At 47.6% G+C, this 21,879-nt stretch overlaps 1 protein-coding gene across 1 annotated transcript in view; it reads right to left on the minus strand.

Moving 5' to 3' along the window:
* Positions 1 to 21,879, minus strand: part of Dync1h1 (dynein cytoplasmic 1 heavy chain 1) — a 68,033-nt gene that overhangs the window by 9,932 nt on the left and 36,222 nt on the right. Inside the window, exons 32-61 of the mRNA XM_057782821.1 lie at positions 21,665 to 21,877; positions 20,939 to 21,177; positions 20,595 to 20,751; positions 19,272 to 19,499; positions 18,182 to 18,412; positions 17,828 to 17,968; positions 17,350 to 17,583; positions 17,050 to 17,256; positions 16,843 to 16,964; positions 15,785 to 15,950; positions 13,946 to 14,109; positions 11,427 to 11,556; positions 9,603 to 9,736; positions 9,042 to 9,156; positions 8,787 to 8,948; positions 8,489 to 8,703; positions 8,185 to 8,389; positions 7,387 to 7,560; positions 7,187 to 7,306; positions 6,903 to 7,023; positions 5,317 to 5,512; positions 4,771 to 4,888; positions 3,462 to 3,677; positions 2,604 to 2,816; positions 2,379 to 2,506; positions 1,956 to 2,109; positions 924 to 1,070; positions 687 to 837; positions 295 to 548; positions 83 to 217 (exon numbers count right to left, since the gene is read on the minus strand). Coding sequence (XP_057638804.1) covers positions 83 to 217; positions 295 to 548; positions 687 to 837; positions 924 to 1,070; positions 1,956 to 2,109; positions 2,379 to 2,506; positions 2,604 to 2,816; positions 3,462 to 3,677; positions 4,771 to 4,888; positions 5,317 to 5,512; positions 6,903 to 7,023; positions 7,187 to 7,306; positions 7,387 to 7,560; positions 8,185 to 8,389; positions 8,489 to 8,703; positions 8,787 to 8,948; positions 9,042 to 9,156; positions 9,603 to 9,736; positions 11,427 to 11,556; positions 13,946 to 14,109; positions 15,785 to 15,950; positions 16,843 to 16,964; positions 17,050 to 17,256; positions 17,350 to 17,583; positions 17,828 to 17,968; positions 18,182 to 18,412; positions 19,272 to 19,499; positions 20,595 to 20,751; positions 20,939 to 21,177; positions 21,665 to 21,877 — 5,190 coding nt within the window. The remainder of the gene's footprint in view (positions 1 to 82; positions 218 to 294; positions 549 to 686; positions 838 to 923; positions 1,071 to 1,955; positions 2,110 to 2,378; positions 2,507 to 2,603; positions 2,817 to 3,461; positions 3,678 to 4,770; positions 4,889 to 5,316; positions 5,513 to 6,902; positions 7,024 to 7,186; positions 7,307 to 7,386; positions 7,561 to 8,184; positions 8,390 to 8,488; positions 8,704 to 8,786; positions 8,949 to 9,041; positions 9,157 to 9,602; positions 9,737 to 11,426; positions 11,557 to 13,945; positions 14,110 to 15,784; positions 15,951 to 16,842; positions 16,965 to 17,049; positions 17,257 to 17,349; positions 17,584 to 17,827; positions 17,969 to 18,181; positions 18,413 to 19,271; positions 19,500 to 20,594; positions 20,752 to 20,938; positions 21,178 to 21,664; positions 21,878 to 21,879) is intronic.

Raw genomic sequence — 21,879 nt, forward strand, 5'->3', positions numbered from 1 at the left:
GGGACCAAGAAGGGAACGTTGGTGCTCTGGAGACAGTACTTCTGTATCCTCATACCAGACAGACGCATGCTCTGCTCTCTACCTGGAAGAGGTCCTTGGTTATGATGGAGAGGCGCTGCGTGTGGTCAGTGGCTCCCTTCAGGTTCGGGTTCTCATACAGCACGTTGTGGTAGATATCGAGGAAGAACTGCAGTGAGTACTGATACAGGAAGTGAACCTGGAAGGAAGTCACGTGACTATAAGAGTGGGCTCCAGGCCAGAGTGGGTTCAGGGCTGCTATGCCAAGGGCCTCACCTGCTTCAGGGACTCCATGGTGAAGTAGATGCTGCTGCAAGCAGTGGACAGTGGCAGGTACTGCTGGGACACGGTCTCCACCTCCTGCATGACAATGTCTGTCTCCTCCACTTTTCTGGTGACCTCGGCAGCTTCCCGCTTTAGATTCTCCAGGGTGGTTATAATGGTGTCGTCATCCAGAATTCGGCCTTTCACTTCGTTGAGAGCTTGTAGCAGAGACTTTTCTAGCTGCCGTAGACGCAGCTGAAATTCCCCTTGAGAGAGAAGACAGGATAGGCATTCCTATTCCCTGGGGGTGTCCAGTGTCATCCTTGCCCCCTCGTTCCTCAGAGCCCAGCCTGCCACCTGCACCACCACCTGGAAGTGGAGGACCAGAACCTTCCAGAACCTACCTTGCAGTTTCAGGAGGTCAGAGCGCTTCTCATCCACGTCGGGCCTTTCTGCTTTAAGCACTTCATTGAGACACTGGCTCTGTAAGCTGCTCCGGGTGACCGTGAAGTTCACAAAGGTGACCCGGGAACAGAGATCTGGTGGGAACTCCACCTGTCAGAAAGGACAAGACAGGCTGGTGGCTTCAGTCACCTCCTAACACCACTGCCCTGCTCATCTACTAAGTGTTCCCTGCTTACAGTTGGGTCTCGGGTAGACAGAAAGATGACAAATGATGGTGACAGGTCTATGTCTTGGTCACCAAGGGTAATCAGCACTCTCCCTCCTGTCCGGCGAACTTCACGATTCAGTACTGGATTCAAAACTGGATCATAGCTTTCCACATCCTACGTAGGACACAAAAAACAGATGTCAGTTTCCTATCTGGGCCAGTGCATCATCCATAAGCCACCAAGACCTGCCTGTGATCCTAAGAAGTTGAGTTATGCCTTTTTATTGGGCAGGGCACTTGTACGTGTGAGGCCTGGGTTTTATCCCCAGCAACGAAAACCAGTGATGGAGGTGGGTCATCTTTCTATCTGTTGTTTCATTGGTTAAGTAATAAAGAAACTGCCTTGGCCCCTTTAATAGGACAGAAAATTAGGTAGGCGGAGTAGACAGAACAGAATGCTGGGAGAAAGAAGCCGAGTCAGGAGTCGCCATGATTCTCCCACTCCAGCCAGACGCAGGTTAAGATCTTCCCTGGTAAGCCAACTCGTTGTGCTACACAGAATATTAGAAATGGGTTAGATCAATATGTAAGAGCTAGCCAATAAGAGGCTGGAACTAATGGGCCAGGCAGTGATTAAAAGAATACAGTTTCCGTGTAATTATTTTGGGGCATAAGCCATGCGGGCGGCCAGGTGCCGGGGACACAGCCCTGCTGTTCATATTACCACAAACCAGCTCAGAGATATGCTAACCACATGGTTTATTAGCCACACTGAACACCAGCTTTTGTTTGTTTTTGTTTTTCAAGACAGGGTTTCTCTGTGTAGCCCTGGCATCCTTGAACTTACGACATCTACCTGCCTCTGCCTTCTGAGTGTTGGGATTAAAGGTGTGTGTCAACACAGCTGGCTGGGGGTTCTATTCTCTCCATTAGTATGAAACAAAGCCTAACAAAGTTCAAACACCACCAGGGTTTGAGCTGTGTGATTTAGATTTACTTTATACCAACTGTGGATTGATGGACCACAACAGGAGTGACAAATCCAAATACAGACACAAACCTGGACGAGAAGGGGATTGCCAAATCTCAGAGCACTCTCCAAATTCTTCCGGAAGGCATCATCTAAGAAGCTGGTCCTTGTGATCTTCCGGTCTTTATACTCATTCATGATGAATTCTGTAGCCTGTCCCGAGGGGTCAATGATCAGTGGGTACCTGAGGGTGAGGTGACAGGAGAGTAGGTGAAGAGTCACCAGGAAAGGCAGAGCTCCTGTTCACACACAGATGTGACTTAAAGAAAGTTATTTCTCTGAAGCATTCCCGTGGTGAGCAGAACTGAACAAAGATGTAAAAGCAAACATTGCCCTCTTAGCACAGCCTCCGCATACCACTTTCCAGCCATCTCCTCCATCCAGGTGTGTACAGTTCAACAGGACGGCCATGCACACGGTCCCTAGCCGTACCTCCGGCCTGGAAGCACATACCTGTTGAAGCGCTTTAGCATGATGGCATTTTCTGTGCACAGGTCATCAGCAGGCAGGGAGCTGGCTTGCCAGCGGAGGCGCTCGTCAGCATTGGATAGATACTCTGTCCTTGCAATGTCTGTGCGGAACTGAAAGGAGGGCTGGTTATCTCCCTTGTGACTTGGCATCACTGACGGCCCAGTTAGGACTTGGTCAGTGCCCAGCGCTGGCTGGACTACTGGTTACCTGGATGTTGGCTTGCTGTAAGTGATGAGACCAGGTGGTGAACAAGTTCTGGCGCATCTGCTGGTCAAAGTACCCTGCATAAGCAATGAAGGCAGCGGACAGGAGGCAGTCACCAGCAATGGTGGACATCTGGTTTTTGAAAGTTTCACTGGTCTTTTCCCAACGTTCCCTTTCAGCTGATAAACTCTTTAGAAGCGCAGTGCTCCGGTTTACCTAAAGGGGGCGGAGAGGGGGATGCAAATGAAAAGACATATTTAGGAATACCCTGAATACTACAGAGGAACTCAGCCATGGGGCCAATGAGATAGTTCAGTGAGTAACAGCTCTTGCTGCCATGATGACCAGAGTTCCATCCCTGCAACCTACACAGTGGAAGGAGAGAACCAACTCCACAGAAGTGTCCTCTGGCTTCCACATGTGTGCTATGGCATACACATACCCGACCCCTGAATTAATGAGGAAAAAATATCTACATTGTGTGCAGGGTCCAGGAGAACTAGAAGTAGACTCCGGCTGGGCTATAGACACTAACAGCATGTATGTTGGGGTCTCATTAGAGCACACGCCAAGGCAGAGCTTTAACCTTCAGCTCTGATACAGCTACACCTGCGACTTGCCTGAGGTGAGGAACAGCTGGGTATGGCCAAGGGGAAGAGACACTGGTAGCCTATGTAAAGGACTCAAGGAGGAAGTGAGTTAAAGTCAATGTTCTTAGTGCAAACTCAGGGCCCCAACACACACGAGCCGGTTCACTGTATGACTCAACACCTGTTAATCTAGGCTTCTACCAGGGAGGCCACAAGGACCTACTATGTAACTGAGACTTCAGAGAACCTTGGGCAGCAAGGCAAGGCTTACTTTGGCTTCAACAGCCGCCAGGTCTGCCTTGATGGCCTGGGCCTCTGAGATGAGGACTGCGTACTCCTCCTTGTAGCGGGCGATGCTGGCCTCCAGATCCCGGATCATCTGCTCCACTTCATTGGCTTTCTGCTGGTTGTCCTTGGCATCATCTTCCAGTTTCTGCAGCTCATTCCGCAGGGGCTCCACTCTCTTTAACATGTCTGCATAATTCAGCTGGGAAGGGCAAGGCATAGGGTGTGACGAACAATGACATGTAACAAGGAACAAGGTGTAATGACATGAATGTGTGAAAAATGCCACAATGAAGCCCATTACTTAGAATAGCTAGTTAAAAGGCAAATATATTGCAAATGAGAAGATAAATATATACTTTGTAAATGGGAATATTAAAAAAAAAATAAATAAATAAAAGCAAGGGATGGTGCTGGTGCTTGTAGTCCTGGCACCTGGGCTGCAGTAATCTGGGCTTTAAAGGGAGACTCTCTCAAAAACCAAATGGGGTCTAGAAGATGGCTCAGCAGTTCAGAGTAATTTCCACCTTCACATTAGAGAGGACCTGAGTTTGTGTCCCAGCACTCAGCCCTTTTCTGGATTTCTCATGTATACACATTTACAACACAGACACAATTTAAAAAAAATAATAAAATAAACCTTAAGCTGGGGGGTGGTGGCACACGCCTTTAATCCCAGCACTCAGGAAGCAGAGGCAGGCAAATCCCTGTGAGTTCGAGGCCACAGAGCTAGTTCCAGGACAGGCTCCAAAGCTACAGAGAAACCCTATCTAGAACCGCCCCCCCCAAAACCCCAAAACAAACAAACAAACAAACAAACCCAAACCAAACCCTTAAAATTAAACTCTATGGCTAGATGGTTCAGCAGATCAAAGTGCTTTAAGCCCGGAGAACAGAGTTTGATTCTCAGAACCCACGTAGAGGTAGAAGGAAAGAACTGATTCCACAAGATGTCCTCTGATCTCCACATGCCCAGGGGACACACATCCAAGGAAGAACTGGCTTTCTGGGCCTTTCTCAGATCACTAGCCCACTCCACCCTTGGCAGTGCCTTTTCCTTTCCTATTAAGCTAAGTCTATACCTAACCTACAACTGATTTAAAAGGCATGACTCTTTCTCCATCTTTTCCTCCTGAAATCCACACTCTTTCCACCTAACCTATACTATGGTTTTCTTTTAAACACAAACAATGAACAAAAACCCAGAAAATGACCACAGGAGCATAACAGTAATGGAAACAAAGAAGGGACAGGAGAATGGCCCCAGCGGCAGGGCTGGCTGTGGAGGAACCCACCTGTGCAATTGCCCACTTCACCATGGGGCCGCAAGCCAGGGAAGCCCGGTTGACAATTTCATAGTTGTAACTGGGGTTGGACATGTAGTTTTTCTTCATTTTCTCCCTTATGGCATCACTAGGAGAGGAAATTATTTCTAAGCATGCACAAAATAAAAATAATTCATTTCCCTGAAATACAAATGTAAAGACCTAGCAGTTCTGATGATGCTGGCTGAGGCCTGGTTCTCAGGTGAAGGTGACAGGGTTGCTGAGGACAGGCTGGCTCTGGCCCCCTCACTACAGCAGCTCGGGTCAGTTCTGGGGCAACAGCTGGAAGAGCCTTGCTCTGCTGCAGCAAGGGCTGAGTGCAGTGGCACTCACAGCTAATTGGAGGATGAAGCTGACCGCTGGCAGCAATGTCAAAAACATCTGCAGAGAAGGATGTTTCTTTTTGTGACAGTGTGACCCGCTCCCTCTCGTAGATGACATGGCAGAGATGCCCACGCAGACCCTTTAGAAAGCATCCTCTGCAAATGGCCTCAATCTCTCCAGTAAGGACCTCACCTGATCTCCTCTGCTGAGAAGTTGACGATGGTGGGGATGAAGTTCTCCCTCATGATGATGGAGCGGATCTGTTTCCAGTCTGTGGTGCTCTCCCCCAGCAGCAGACAGATGGACTCTAGGGCCAGCTTCACAGCCGCAGGAGGGTTAGCCATGGACCTTACCTCCACCAGGTGCTGCTTCTTGATGGACTTCACAGCTGACCAGCAGGGGCACGGTGGGGAGACAGAGTCAGGTGAGACTGCACAGAGCGGCCACCAGGGCTCTGCCCCATTTGGAGCACACCTTACCTCACCTACCCTAAACTGCTAACTGTTCCTGGCAAGCACAGTGTCCAATTATTTTAGTTTCAAGAATTACACTGTCAACCAGCTATAATTATTTTTTCTCTTTTTTCTTTTGGTCTTTATGAGACAGGGTTTCTCTGTGTAGCCCTGACTGTCCTGGAAATTCACTCTGTAGATCAGGGTGGCCTCGAACTCACAGAGATCCAATCCACCTGCCTCTGCCTCCTCAGTGCTGGGATTAAAGGCGTGTGCCACAACCACTCCCAGCTATTTTCTCTCTTTTTACTTATTATGTAGGAGAGGAAAAACTTTCAGAGAAAATATGACTTGTTTTCCCAGAAGATAACACCTCCACTTTTGCTTTATGAGGCGGATAGCGACCCCAAGCCACAGACAGGCTGAGGCCTGCGCAAGCCTCATAATCTGTTATAATTTACAGTGGTCTAATGGGCTTGTCTAAAGTGGCCATTGCCTTTATAAATTGAAATGCAGGGTTTTAAACTTAAGTTTTAGTAAATACTTTAATTACTCAGTAGAAAACTTTCTCTTCACATCATTTTTGCATGGAAACTCAAAGCCTCTGTAGGTGGTGGACTCTGTGAGGTGTGAAATCAAAGTGCTAATAACTAGGCCACCAGACACAGCCAAACTCTAGTGATCAAGACAGAGCACAGCTAAGGTCACTCTTCTTTACTGGGTGACCACAGACCAATGTGGGAGCTATCGCTACAGCGCTTCATGGGCCTTTCAGGGACAGAGGAAGAGAGACTAGTGACCCCTGCCTATGTCTTCTGAGCCTGTACACCACTGAGTGTGAGTGTTGTGCCTGCAGGTGTGTATGTGCGCCATATGTGTGCAGCGCCTGAGGAGGCCAGAGGAGGACGCTGGAACCATTGCAACTGGAATTACAGGAAGTAGTGAGGGGCATGTGGGTGCTAGGGACTGAACCTGAGTTCTTTGTAAGAGCAGCAAGAACTCTTACTGCTCAGCCGTCTCTCCAGTCCCTATTTTTTACTTTTTTAGATCCTCCTGCCTTAGCCTCACTACTGCTTGTGATTACAGGCTTGTGCTCCAGGCTCAGCAAGACACAGAGTACTTTTGCTAAGTTTTTGCTTACAAGAAGGGCTTGGCTACAGTAAATCAGTCTGGTGTTATATGAGCTCTGCTCTAAGGGATGGAAACAGGTGGAGCAATTAGCAAAGGCTTCAGATGTCTGATTACAATGCTTCTAGAAACACTCATCACTGGGCCTCACAGCGTCTCAGTGAAGCCGAAGTCCAGGCTCTGATGGCATTTACATACCATTCTGGGCCTCAATGACAGCAGGCTCCACTTTATCAAGATCCTCTTTGACACTACTCTGCTTGTCTGCAATCACTTCTTGCTGTTTGTGCAGCTGCTCCTGGATTTCTTGGCTCATGACCTGGAAGGCAAGGACGGTTAAAGCGCTAGGGGACTTGCTAAGTGAGCCTTAAACAGCCAACACACACCCTGCTAACCCACTCAACTTAGAGCCCTTTTCAAACCAAGCCTCCTACTGCACGTGCCAGTCCAGCAGGTAAGTTTCCTGGAATACAGGGACGCACCTTTTTCTTTTCAGCCTCTTGTTGGTCCTTCACCATTTTCTTCAGCTTGTCATTGGCTGCTGCGTTCTTTACTTCCAGCTCTTGGCTCTTGATCCTCAGGTCACGGCGCAGTTCTTCCACCTAAGTAATAAACCATATTCAAGACAGAGACAAAGAGCAAGTCCTCTGGGGTTCCCCAGGGGCTGCTGCTTCTGCTCTACCTGGTCAACAGTTTCTTTGATTTTTCGGAGCCCAACATTCAGGTGCATCTGCTGCTCCTCCAACTCGCTGCGCTTCTCATGGAAAAGGTTGGCATAGTGATTGATGAAGTCTAAGTAGTGCCGAGGTGTGATGGCCATCGTTCTGCCTCCTCGCTTTGCCAGGCGTGCATTGGCCTTTTAGGAGACAAAGTTCAGTTCCTCACTCCTCAGCCTCAACTATATCCTGTCAGACTGCAGTGTGACATGGGGGAATGGGCCTGGCGCTCAGAAGTCAGAACACTCAAGCCAGCCTCAGCTCTCAAACCCTCACATATGCCATGGTTTGTGTGAGGGTCAAAGGACAACTTTCAGGAGTCAGTCCTCTCCTTCCACCTTTTGGGGATTCTTGCGATCAAACTCAGGTCACCAGGCTTCCACAGCAAGCACCTTTACCCACTGTGCATCTCACTGGTCCCCATCTGATCCGCTAAGGAGACATGAGTGCCTCTTGTTCTAGATGGACAAAGCCTGGGTGGAAAAGGTAGTAAGGAAGGAAAAGACTACTGACAATAGATGTCAACCCGTGAGTGTGAGGCCAGCCTGGTCTACAATGTGAGTTCCAAGACAGCTAGGACTACACAAAGGAAACCCTGTCTTGAGAAACAAAACAAAACAGGAACAAAAAGCATGGCGTCATGCAGAGTTGAGGAAAAGCATCTGCTTTTTACAACAGTACGGGCCAGCTGTGAAGCTCCCAGACGTCTGACTTTAGATCCATTTAGTTCTGCTTCTGCATGTTGTGCTCAAAAGTGCACACACCTGGTGAAGAGTCTGATGAACGAACACACAGCTGTTCACGATGGCTTCCCGGTGTGTTGGTGGCTGCGGCAGTTTGTCGTACACAACCGGCATGTAGTCAGGGACTATGTAGTTTGGCTTCTCCAGGTCCATTTTACTGGTGAACTCTTTGCCAACTTGATACAGTGCCTCAGTGGACCAGTCACCAAACCAATTCAGCACACACCTAAAAGAGAAGCTCGTATCTCGAACAGCTCCCCAGAGTGGGTCTGCCACAGATGGAAGCCCAGTTCCAAGACCTGGAGCCAGAAGAGGTCAGCATTACCTGTTGAAAAGGGCTGGTGAAGTGGCTGCCCGGTCCTTGAGTCCCTCTGAGGACGGGTTCATGGTGAACACCACGTGCAGGTTGCGTATCACCTGGCTGGTGAACCACTTGTAGAGTTCCTCGTGCGAGTCCAGCATCAGGCCTTCCTTCTGGGCCCCCTCTTTGCACTGAGTCATCAGTGTGGCATATTCATCCCCTTCAAAGAGCCCAGGAACCTGGGGGACAGAACAGCCTTACTGTGGCCTAATTACCTTGTAAGGAGATACTACGAAACACATCACAACACATGGCTCCCTACCTCTCCATTGGCCAGAAGTGTATTCATTCGCTCCAGGAATCCAGAATCTAAGACATTGGATTCATCCATTATGAATGCTATCTTTTCATTTTTACAGCCAGAACGTCTCAGAACCGTCCTAAGATCTTCATCAAAGTCCTCCCCTGTGTACTTCCTATGGACCTGCAGAAGCAGCCACAAGTCAGGGCTTTTCTCATACAACAGCGACATGCAGAATCAAGACTCTGGAACTAAGAGGCTACCCAACAGACCCACCTTGATCTGGTACACGCTCAAGCCATTCATCCAGGCAACAAAACGAGACAGGGTGGTTTTTCCAGCTCCACTAACACCAATCAGAAGCAAATGACCTTGAGGCTGTCGGAATATTCTGGAACATCATCAGAGGAGAAAAAATTTCCAGGCTTATACGACTCACTTCCCATTTGATACTCATACCCATGACTTTTCTAGGATGGTGTTTAAAACATTTTCACCATGCCTTGAACTTGTATGTTAAAGCATTTGGTGAGCAGCTGCTAAGTGCTGTGTCTAGCAGACATGCAAAGACCCAGAAGACACAGCCCTGTCCTCTAGATCCCAATGACATGAGGGGGTGAACCCAGCTCTAGCTGGAGGTTGAAGGACCCAAACTGGCAGCAGGCCTACATAGTTATTGGAGGAAGAAAGGTTCTTCTTGGAGTGAAAGCTTGGGCCAGTTAGGCTGGGCTGAGGGATAAGGGGCTGAGGTGAGGAGTGGGGAAAGACAGCACGAGGCCTAGGGTGAATCTGCACACAGCCCAGGAGAGGGCTGTGGTAGTAAGAGGTGAAGCCTACCTGTCAATCCTGAGTACATGGTCAAGTACTTCATTGAACAAGACCAAGGGAACATCAAGTTCTTCTTCATAGAAGACCTTCAGCCTCGCCTTGACATAATCTCTTAGCTCTTCTTGGTCTACTGGGATGTAATCCTATTTGGGAAACAAAAAAGCAGCACGCACATTAATCAGATCACTGAGTTGTTAGACACGCAGTTCTATGATACCAAGAACAGACTAAAAAATGTACAGCAAGAAGACAGTACTCAGGTACTACAGAGCGTTCACATGTGCAGGTCCCTCTGAAGCCGACTATAGAGGGCACACAGCACACGCGTCTGCTCATCTACTCAGACTCAGTGTACTCCCACCAAAAGCTCAGAGGTGGCTGATGGCACTCCTGGAGGAAGCTGACAAGCCAATTCTAAGGTGAGTTTGGAAGAGGAAAAGAGTTGAGAATGGTCAAGACATTCATGAAAAGGAAGCAGGCACGAGGGTCTGTACTACTATAATCAGGACAGAAAGCAGAGAACAGATCAACAGAGGTTAGCAGAGCTGGAGGACACAGCCACACACACAGGAAAGCCTAGCAAGACAGGTCGAGTGCACAGAAGGGAAACACGCAGACAACACAGCTCACAACCCACCCAACACTAACTGTAGGTGGTTAAACTGGTAATAATGCTGCTCCTCAGAAGACCCCATCAACAGTAAAAAGAAAAACCTTCCTGCAAATGAGAGATGGGCCACAGTTTAGAATCCAGAGAGTTCTAGTAACACTGAGCAACCTACTCTGCTGTCTCTAGCAGCAGTTAGCCTCCCGACAGGCAGGAGCCCCTTGGTATGTGGAGCTATTTTATTCCATTATGCTTTGTTTGGGGGATGGGAATTCATCATGTTGTCTTGGGCTCAAGAGATCCAATGGCCTTTGCCTCCAAAGTAGCCAGACCACATATGTGAGCTCAGAACATTGATTTCTGGGTAGTACTAGCCGTGGAACCCAGGGTCTTATGCATTAGGCAAGTGCTTTACCACTGAGCTACAAGCCCAGCCCAGCTTATGACGCTCTCCAAACCCAATGCACTGTCAGATCTCCACACTGGGAGATAAACCCTCTGTCCCTTCCTTTGCTTTTAGAGCATGGCCTCCCCACAGAAGTTTTGACTTACCCTCATATCAGCAGTGATCTCTGTATGAAATATGCATCAAGACTAAATAGAAAGCGTCCTCCTCTTTTTACAGGAAAAGGACAACTCATGCCTGTCTGCAAATGTCACTGTCATTTACCATTTGGCACTAAGAAGCTTTCATACGAATTGCTGACAACTGCTCTTTTTTTTACTGTGTGTGTGGGGTGAAGGCCATGATGCTCAGAGGACTTCTACAGCTGCTAGAGACCACTGCTCCTGCCATGGATCATCACACATGGAAGAAGACACTGAGAGGCCAGGCCAGCTACATCTCCAGGGGCTTTCTGTCTAAATGCAAAGCCAAAAATGCCTAGTGCTGCCGAGCGGTGGTGGCACACACCTTTAATCCCAACACTCAGTAGGCAGATCTCTTAGTTTGAGGCCAGCCTGGTCTACAGTGAGTTCCAATACAGCCAGGCTACACAGTGAAACCTTGTCTTGAAAAACAAACAAACAAACAAACACAATGCTTAGTGCCTCTGCTGAAACCAAAGTCCTCGATTTTTCCTTTTTGAGTAGTACTAGGGATTGACTATGGTCCCAGACGTATGCAAGGTGACAGATCATTTGACTTACTGAGCTACAGATCAGAGGTTAACTCTAAGCATGGGGACAGAAGACTAGGAGGAGCTTCTGCGGCTGCGGTTTGTTACCTTGGACAGCCAGTTGCTGTACAGGATAGGCCGGTTCATGGCTTTCTCTTTGTCTATGTTAGGGAAGTGCTTCAGAGCAACCATGTCGATGTTCTCATCAGTCCAGCGCCGCTCTTCGTCCTCCACAAGCCTGTTTTAAGGAGAGCAGCCACATGTCAGGGCTGAGAGCCTCCACCTCTCAGTTTCTGGGGATGGGAATGGCTTAAGCAATCTGATATTTTGATGCTAAATAGACCTGGCACCATGACACTGTACAAGACTTATTTAAGAAATGAAATGATAAATTTGGCTTCTTTCTTTTTTCCAACCTCCACTATGTTGTCCAGGCTAGTCATAAACCCTCAGATTCAAGTGATTCCCACATCTCCACCTCCTGTATGGCAAGAGTGAGTCCAGCTCAAATCTGTTCTTATACCTGCTAACAACAGTGTTCTACCTACATAGGCGAGCCTGCAAAGTGTTACTGTGCCATCAACAGAGTAGACAAGAGACACTGTCCTCAAGTGTTTGTGTGTGGGTGTGTGCGGGAGTGTGCACTGTGAGCTAGCCTCACTCTAGAACCAGTTTTACCTTGAATAAGAAATCTTGCCTCAGTTTCCCAAGTGTTAGGCTTCCCAAGTGCTGAGATTAAAGGTGTGCACCACCAGTCAGCTGCACAATTACTTGTTCTGAGTCTAAATAGAAATTTCTCTGTGACTTTCTGTAATAATTATAATTTTGTGTCAGCAACAGTGAAGAAGACAGTTCACATAACAACAGAGGCCTTTTCTAAAGCAGCAGCCTACAAAGGGCAGACTTCACCATGTGTCCCTCCCTTTGCCTATATTTGATGGCTTTTTTATAAAACCAAAAGCCCAACCCCTCCCCCCCAACAAAACAAAAAAGCGAGGTTAAGGTCAACACCCTTCCCCCAAAAAACTCAAGGTCCTATATAGTCAGGCTGGTTTGAAACTCTTGTGTGCTGGGATGACAGGCCTGTCTTGACACGCGTGGCTCACCTTCATCTTCTGAGCCTATTCTCGCATCCCTTACAGCATCTTCTTGAAATGTAACTTGGCAGAAACCAAGAAGCAAGAGGACACTGGCCAGAAAGCCAGCCCTCTGCAATAAGACAGCACCGGAAGACGCTTGTATAACACGGACAAGAAAAGCTGCAAGTAAGTTGAGTATGGTGGCTCACGCCTTTAATCCCAACACTCAGAAGGCAGAGGCAGGAGAATCTCTGTAATTCAAGGCCTGCATATGATCTACTTATCAAGTCTCAGTACAGCCAAGGCTACACACTGGGACCCTGTCTCACAACAATCAGAAAAAAGTGCTGCTGCTTAGAAAGCTGGAGTTAATCTCATGAACATAGAAATAATTCCAAAACACAACTAAAAGATCCTTATACTAGCCAGGCGGTGGTGGCGCACGCCTGTAATCCCAGCGCTTGGGAGGCAGAGGCAGGAGGATCTCTTTGAGTTCGAGGCCAGCCTGGTCTACAAGAGCTAGACCAAAGCTACAGAGAAAGCCTGTCTCAAAAAACCAAAAACCGCCAGGTGGTGGTGGCGCACGCCTTTCCTTTAATCCCAGCACTTGGGAGGCAGAGGCAGGTGGACCTCTGTGAGTTCGAGACCAGCCTGGTCTACAAGAGCTAGTTCCAGGACAGGCTCCAAAACCACAGAGAAACCCTGTCTCGAAAAACCAAAAAAAAAAAAAAAAAAACCAAAAAAAACCCAAAAACCAACAAAACAAAAACAACAAAGAACAAAAATACCAATCCCCCCAAGATCCTTACATGAGATTAATAAAATGAAAAAGGGCTGGAGAGATGGCTCAGAGGTTAAGAGCACGTGTTGCTCTTCTAGAGGTCCTGAGTTCAATTCCCAGCAACCCACATGACAGTTCACAACCATCTGTACTGAGATCTGGTGCCCAAAAAAACAGACAGGTCAGGACAAAGAGGAAAATAACTTATTATAAAATGAAAGCTATACTGAACTATAAAGATGATATTTTAAAAAAAAGTGTACATAACAAAAATATCAGTGGTTTCTAAGACTCCCTGGAAGGCAAAAGAAAAATTATTTTGCTTGTGCGACTGAAGCTAGAGGGCCTTCTACAATCTACAGCACTCGGGCCCGTTCTGCCAGTTTCTCCACTTACAGTATAACAGTCAATGTCTCAGAGCCACAGAGAAAACGGGCCGAGAGTGGGAAAGACAGGAGTTGTGCACTGGGGACTGTTGGAAGACAGTTTACCCTGCCAGTAAGTCCATGCTTTGTAAAGTCCCATCAGCACCCATGGGCACATGTATGGGATGTCCATTGAAATGCCTTGCCTAGTCACACAGCAGCAGACAATACTGAGGAATCTCATGGAAACAAGACCTGGAGGTGGCTGTGAGCCACATCAAAATACGGTAGGCGGCTTCTACTGCTGCCCACCTGGCTTGTGCACGGGTGGGCCAGCCTTGCAGAGGACCCCAGAATACAAAGAAGGAAGAATGTAATCAGAGAACCCTTGGCTTCCCTTACCTGTCTTGGAAGAGACGTAAGGCTTCATGGGCCCAAATGCGAATGAGGCCTTCAACAGGCAATGTCTCCAGGGGCCTCAGTGCTTCAAAGATCCCTCTTACCCACCTAGTCATCTCACGGGGGGAATAGATGTAGTGTGGCTGAGTGTCCTGAGTGAATCTCTCCTGCAGGAGGGAAAAACGGAGCTGAGGTCAATGTCTGATGGTGTGAAAGAGGTTAAAAGGTGAAACGCTATAGAACATTTCTGTACTAAGGAGAATCTAGACCTAAAGGATTCAAGAATGAACCAACAAGCAATGTTAATGTTGAAACAGCTAGGCTGGGGGTAGTTAGTATAGAACACTCACCCATGATGTTACAGTCCCTGGGTTCCATCCCCAAGGCTGATAAAAATGAATAAATTCCCATACAGGTCAGAGGACAAAGACAGCCCTTCACTCCACAGACTCTAACAAAGCAGGGTGCCACAACCTTCAATCAGGCCCACACTTCTCACTCTGGATTGAACAGGCACTAGGATCAGCTGAGGAGCACAGCTGGGGTTCAGTGTTACTCTTTGCTCCACACGGAGGCCCTGGTAAGCCTGGGGTCCCTAAGACCCTATCTTTAAGGATTAAAAACGTAGCTGAGCACACCTTTAATCCCAGCACTCGGAAGGCAGAGGCAGGCTGATCTCTGTGAGTTTGAGGCCAGGGCTGTAGAGTAAGACCCTGTCTCAAATAACAAAGCAAACAACGGACAAAAGAAAAGTCCACAGAAACAAAAACAGGTTAGAGATGGCTCAGCGGTTAATATGGGCTGCTCTTCCAGAGGAACGTGGGTTAAATCCCCAACACCCACACGGTGGCTAACAACTGTTTTTAACTCCAGTTCCAGGGGATTTGACAGTCTTCAGGCCTTCTGAGCACTGTACACACTTGGTACATAGACAAACATGCAGACAAAATGCCCATACACAAAATAAAAAACGTAAAAGGCATAGATAAAAAGTCCTTGCAGTATAGAGCACAGAAGAGCCAAAGGACTATAGACATGTTGGTGTAGACAGCCCGGCACCTATCAAAGAACCACGCAGGTCAAAAACCCGAGCAATACTTCTCAGCAGGGTAAAGTTTACTTGTAGTTTTGGAGGCAATGTCTCATGTGACGCAGGCTCCCCTTGACCTTGCTACATGAGCAGTGGGATGACTGAGCTACCTCCCAGCCCAAAGTAGTTTTTAATTTGAACTTTTCATTTTTACAACTCCAATCATAACATGTAGACTTATTTATTTATTTTGATGGCTTTTGTTTTGTTTTTATTCTGGGACAGGGCCTCACTATGTAGCTCTGGTTATCTTGGAACTCACTATGTAGACCAGGCTGGTCTCAAATGCATGGAGCATGGAGATCTACCAGCCTCTGCTTCTCAAGTGCTAGAATTCAAGGTGCGTGCATCACCATGCCTGGCTCTAACATGTAGTTTTAAAAATAAGAACAAGTGCATTTTACATCCATTAATGTGTGAGTGTGTGAGTGTGTGTGTGTGTACATACACTAGAGTGGAGCTCTATCAGAGGACAGCTTGACGGAGTTGGTTCTCTCTTCCCCCTCGTGGGTTTCTGGGGTCATCAGGCCTGGTGACCCGCACATTTACCATGTGAACCATTTTACCACCACCCCTAACATGTGGTTTTTAAATGTTCAAAGAATATCAAATGATGGGCTTGAATCCTCCTGCTTCAACCTCCTGAGCAGCTGAGATTACAAGCCTGTGCCACCAGACCTAGGTGGATCCCAGTCTTTCAACAGGTTTCTTTGCTGTCAAGGAAAAGAATTCTGAGTGGCGGCATCATGTACCTGTGACATAGTATAGAACTCCACCATGGCAGCAGTGAGGGGTTCTGCATAGGTGCGGAGCGAGGGAATGAGCCTCAGCATGGCTCGGTTGAAGGTGCCATAGATCTGCGTCAGAGAGGCCGGTCCTGGGTAATCCACGTATACAACAGGCACGTGGCGCAAGAACCTGCAACCGGGACAGCACAGCTTAGCACCTTACCAGACCCAGCCAGTCACTCCTACTCCACTCGACAGGGCCGATGTCAAAGCTGGCCTAGGCCACATACACTGCTGGGGCTGATGTCTGACATACCATGGAAAGTACACAAAACTTGGAATAACCAAGCAAAGAATTCAAGCTTAATCCAGCCTCACTTTGGCCTTGCAGATGGCTTTGAGCAAATCATTATTCCCATAAAGTCAATGTTCCCTCTTTCCCTTTCTATCTGAGCTATTTTTTTTTTTTTTTTTTGGTGGTAGTGCAGGGACTGAACCCAGCACCCACCTTCTCTGTGTCAGGCTCTGGAGCACTGCTGCTAGCCTATTGCTCTGCTTTAACACCTTGAGATGGTTTTACTCTGAGCTCAGATGGCCTTAGACTCTTGTTCCTTCTGCCTTATCCTGTATACAGGCACAAGCCATCTTGCCCAGCTACTAATGCTTTTATTTTTAACATGTCTTCCTGGTTATAGTACAGGGCAATTAACCTAAGAGGAATCATTTGATAAGCAATGTTTTAAAATAGTTTTTATATAATGTTTAATCAACTAGTGTGTGGGGCACACCACAGTGTACCTGTGGAGGTCAGAGGACAACTTGCACTTTGGTTCTCTTTCCACCATCTGAGTCCTAGGGAGTGAACTCGAGTTGTCAGGCTTAGGACCCTCCTTTACCTGCCAAGGTATCTGGCCAGCCCATTGTTCTGTATTTTTGTTACCTTCATAATTCAAATCAGATCGCTGCTATGCTACATTCACGGCAGTTCTGGGCCTCATGAGACGCGCACGCACGCGTGCGCGTGCGTGTGTATGTTTGTGTGTATGTGTGTAACAATGGCCTAAAGTCCATGAGCTGCTTACCTGTGTGAGAGGGGCTTTCTCCCAGGGTCAGTAGGTGGATTGCAAGCTCCAACAAATTGGATTCTCTCTAGCTTAACCCACGTTTGGTCTGAGGTACGATAGAAGCCTCCATGCTCCACCATCTGAAGGAGAAGGGCGTGTAACAATTAGGAGCAAGATGTGAATGACAAACACGGTATGGAGAAGGGGCCACTGGCGTGCACACACCTGTCTGATGAAAGAGATGACCCTCTGTGTGCCATATTTATCCATATCTGGTAAGTTGATTTCATCACAGAACAAGACCAGCCACTTTCCAAGTTGAACGGGAGCCAGGACGACGCCGTTGGGTGTGCGCCTGTACTCGCAGTAGTGGTCAAAGGTCTTCAGAAGCAGCTCTGGTGTAGTGGCACTTGAGAAGTTAAGGCCCACGACCTTTGCATAGGTAGACATAAAATAAGCTTCTAACTCCATGCCCACCCACATTGCACCCCAAAAGCTTTTGTTTGTACCATCTCCTGATCTTACCTCCATGTCAGGCAAGGCCCGGAGGGCGCTGAAGAGTGTCATGGTCTTGCCAGACCCAGGAGGACCGCATAAAACCAAGGGCTTGTGTTCAGCCAGCCAAGTGTATAAGAGAGCTTCATGACGGACAGTATCTAGAGTTGGCACAACAACATCTGGGGCTGCCACCTTGTGTGTCTCCACTTCAATTTGAGGCACCTTGGCCTGCCACGGCGACCATTCTCCACTGATGGATACCTACACACAAGATGGGGATGAGTCACTCTGTGGCTATTGTGCCTCCTTGCTTCCAGGACTAACTCATTTTAACACAGCTGATATCTTTCACTATAAGGACAGGACAAACTAACCCACATTCCTTGCTTAGTTTGCAAAACCAAAGACACTAAAAGATAAAGTCAAATTCAAGACAGGCTGCTCCAGGACAAATAACACTCACAAATTAGAACCAGGGGTAAAGGCTGTAACAAGCTATGCTTACTTCATAATCAATGATGGGTATGTTGGGTGCAGTGGGCAGCGGCACGGTGGTGATCCGTCTGATGTACTCGCCCAGCTCTGCTCTCATTTTCAGCCGGCTGTCTCCAGAAAGGGACCAGAGGATGGCATAGACCAGATAGCGCTATTGAAAAATTAAGTTTAATTTTTATAAAATTTGAACAAAATCAAAGACAGTGATGGTAGAGCTGGCTTTGAAGCCTTCTTGGACAGTGGACAACCTATGTTCTTCTCTCTTAGCCCCTGCTTCCCTGTAAACGCTTGACCTTCACCCAAGAAACAGCATACTCAAGTGACAATGTTTTGAAGACTCCTAGCTGCCAGGACGCCCCCTGACCTGAATGTAGCGTTCCAGCTGTTCAATCTGCATGGGGAAATCAGGATGGTTGGCGTTATACTGTCCCACGTTGCGGCAGGCCTGGTGCAGCATGGAGAAGAGCGAGCCCAGGCAGCGCAGGCGTGTCAGGTCCATGATGTGTTCCAGCTTGAAGGCATGCTCCAGGGCCTTGGTGACCAAGCCATTGGACGTGAAGTATGGCTGCATAATTGTTGCTGCATCTCTCTGAATCTAAAAGAAAGAACAAAAATGTACAACAACCATTTCAAAATGCTGGAGGAAGCCATCATCTGGAAGGCTCATGCAGGAAGATTGTGAATTTCAGGCTAGCATGAACTACACAATCTTTAAAAAAATTGTTGCAGAGGTTTCATCTATCCTAAGTCTGTGGGAGGGTCATGTGACCTTGAAATAAATAATTTCGAGTAATGCTACAACAGCCAATCCTCAATTCTTATTTTTTTCATCCTAATGCTTCTTCAGGGACATTACCATTCACCCACTAACATGGATAACAGCAGTCATTGATGGACTACAAAGAAAAAGTATACGAAAGAGCACTTTACATTTTTTTCTTTTTGTTTTTCAAGACAGGGTTTCTCTGCGTACCCTTGACTGTCCTTGAACTCAGAGATCCACCTGCCTCTGACTCCCAAGTGCTGGGATTAAAGGCATGCGCCACTACTACCTGTTTTTTCTCATTTTTGAAATTATCTTGTGGTGTGTGTGTGTGTGTGTGTGTGTGTGACAGTGAGAGAGTAAGAGAGAATGTGTGTGTTGTGTGCGTGTTTGTGTATGAGTGCCACAGTATACAGCAGAGGAAAACTTGTGGGAGTTGGCTCTCTCCCTTCAGCACGCAGGATCCAGAGATGAAGCTCCGGCCAGTGGGGATGGAGGCAAGTATCCTTACCACTGCACTGAGTCATTTCGCTTTCTCCTTTTAAGTTCTCACTTTCGCCCAGTGAGTTTCCTCAAAAGCTGTTGCAACACAAACCTGGCTCCTTAAAACTCTATTGAGTGCTGGATTTCTCACTCCCACCCTCACGGACCCAGACCTGTGGGCCCCTCAGAGAACAGGCAGTCTGCACACCTGTAACATTGGAGAAGCAGCCTCTTCACCCTCGTCTTCTTTGCCTTTCCGCCTACGCTGTGCCTCGTCTTCCCCTTCATCCAGGGGGATGCTGCGCAGCCTGGCCAGGAAGTTATTGAAGATCATGTCTGTGCTCAGTACATCCTCACTGAACCACACCATGCCGCAGCGAGACACTGTGGCCAGGGTTGCATATTTCAAGTCCTGCACTTCAAACATTATTCGCACCTTGGAGGAAGAATTAGACAAATTTAATGATACAAATTTGGCAGAAACTTGAATATTAAAAATCCTCTACCTATACGCACACTTAAAAGGGAATTCTAAACTTTTTGCACTTAAAAAAATTTACAATTCTTATGGTTACAATACTCATAACCTTACTCCTTAAGAATTTGGGTAAGAAGCTCCACCTGGTGTGAAATTCCTGGTGGCATGGGGGCCCCAGCTGCCTCACAAGGTGCTATCATGGCAAGCCTTGGTGAGCAGGTATCTCCTATAGATGTGGCTCCCACGTTCTACAAACCCAAACACACCCACCTCAAGTACAGGCCCATTGTATCTGCACTTGCACCCAGTGTTTGGTGTCCTGCCCAGATTGCTCACTGGTAAACTGGTAACCCCAGAGTCAGCTCTCTCACAAGATCATTGCTATCTGATCAGTGTCAGAACCTACTGGACAGTTGGTCACCAAAAGGTCCTGATGAGATTTATCAAGTCATGTGAGAAGCACACCCTTTAAGACTAAACCAGAATCTCTGGTTTGTCTCTGAGCCATAAGCTTCAACCTGGACACAAACACCAGCACCTCTCTCTCACAGTGCTTCCCATAGTCCCCCTCCCAGCCACTCCTGTGGGCCTCACAGCAGTCACAGCCAGCCACTTGGCACCTCATCGGCAGGGACAACTCTGAGACTCCCCATGACGCTTTGAACTGCGGACAGCACTGAGCTCCGTATATACCCATCTCCTACACATGGGAACAAATATCAACTAACAAACCAGCACGAGAACAGATAACAACAGTAAGCAGTGAAGAGAAAAATCCTAGGAACAGACTATAAAAGCCTGGTCTACAGAGCGAGTTCCAGGACAGCCAGGGCTACACAGAGAAACCCTGTCTTTAAAAAACAGACAAACAAAAAGTTACCTGAAACTTCTAAGCTGTGTATCTCTGGAACAATCCACTTTAGATGATATGGGGTAACGGAGTCTTGGAAAGTGAAACACTGACTAGCAGGTGGGGCTATGACCTAAGGAACGTCTCCCCAGAGCCATGCTTGTGGTAAGTAAACTCTGCTGGACAGACTGGTGGCTACTCACATTGGGTGGCAGGCTGAGGCGCTCCCCGTTAGGCAGTGTCAAGAGCTTGTTGTCATCTAGCACCGAGTTCAGGTTCTCCACCCACTCGGGGTCCACATCACCATCAAAGACAATCCACTGGCGCTTCTGCAGCTCACCTCTCACATTGTCTATGATCCTGGATTGAAAAAAAATTTAAATGGCTTATTTAAACCAGGATACCTAAATTTAAAATGTTCACCCTCCCCAATGGATTCTGTTATTTTTATGGACTTTATGAAGAAGTCAATCAACACAGTACATACAAGCGCTTGGGTCCTATAGTCTAGTCCCTGAAATAGAAACTTCAACCATAGTAAACATACTTTCTCAGCACGTGAGTGAAGAGTCCATCTGTCCACTCTCTGGTGTTGGGGTCCAACGTTCCGTAGAGGTGATCTTTGCTGATGGCTTTGGGGTCAATTATGTGGGCCACGCCCTCCACACCCTCAAGCCTCTCCAGAGCCTTCAGTAGCACACGCCAAGCCATGCTCTTCCCACTTCCTGAAGGCCCAACCATCATTAGGCCATGGTTAATCTGGGTGATCTGATAGAGCTGGAGAACCTGCAGAGCCAGAGATCAGCACTGAGACCATCAGGGCAAGAGAGACAGGCTCTGCAGCCACTTCTGGTGACAGTGAGCAAGAAACACGTCCCCTGGATTCCTAAAAGCCTGGAAAATCCAAGATTATGGGGAGCACATGTCAAAGACATTTCTAAATAAAGCAGGAAGTCTGGGCCAAGCTTTCTCAGTATGGATACATCCAAAGACCATGGACAAGAAGAGATCAGGTAACCCGTGGCACTAGGAAATCCTTATGCAGATTTTTCAAGGGCATAAGCCCAATCTCCACCATAATCATACTTTTAGCCAGCACTTTTAGAGTTAGCTACATGTGAGAGACATTTCAAGTTTTGTCATCTGTATGTGTTAGTAAGGAGACAATAAGCTTTGGGCAAATCTAAATGACCAATGCCCTCGCTGGCCGTGATGAACAGGTCTCTTGAGATGACCAGGAGCCTGTGGCCTTGGGAGCAGCAAGTTACACTACCTTTTCAACCCACATTCCTCCAACTTCTTCTCCATCGCCGTAAGTCAAGTACATCTCCTGACACACTTTCTTCAGCTCCTCTCGAAGGGCTGTCATCTCCCCACGGTGGTACTGAACTCCAGGGAACACATCTGACAGGAGGCTGAAGAGTAGTGGGATATCTTCTGCCACCAGCTTGGGCACCATGGTCTCGCAGACACTCTGTATCAGAATCT

Source organism: Chionomys nivalis, chromosome 10 (genome assembly GCF_950005125.1).
Source record: "Chionomys nivalis chromosome 10, mChiNiv1.1, whole genome shotgun sequence".
Lineage (NCBI taxonomy): Eukaryota > Metazoa > Chordata > Mammalia > Rodentia > Cricetidae > Chionomys > Chionomys nivalis.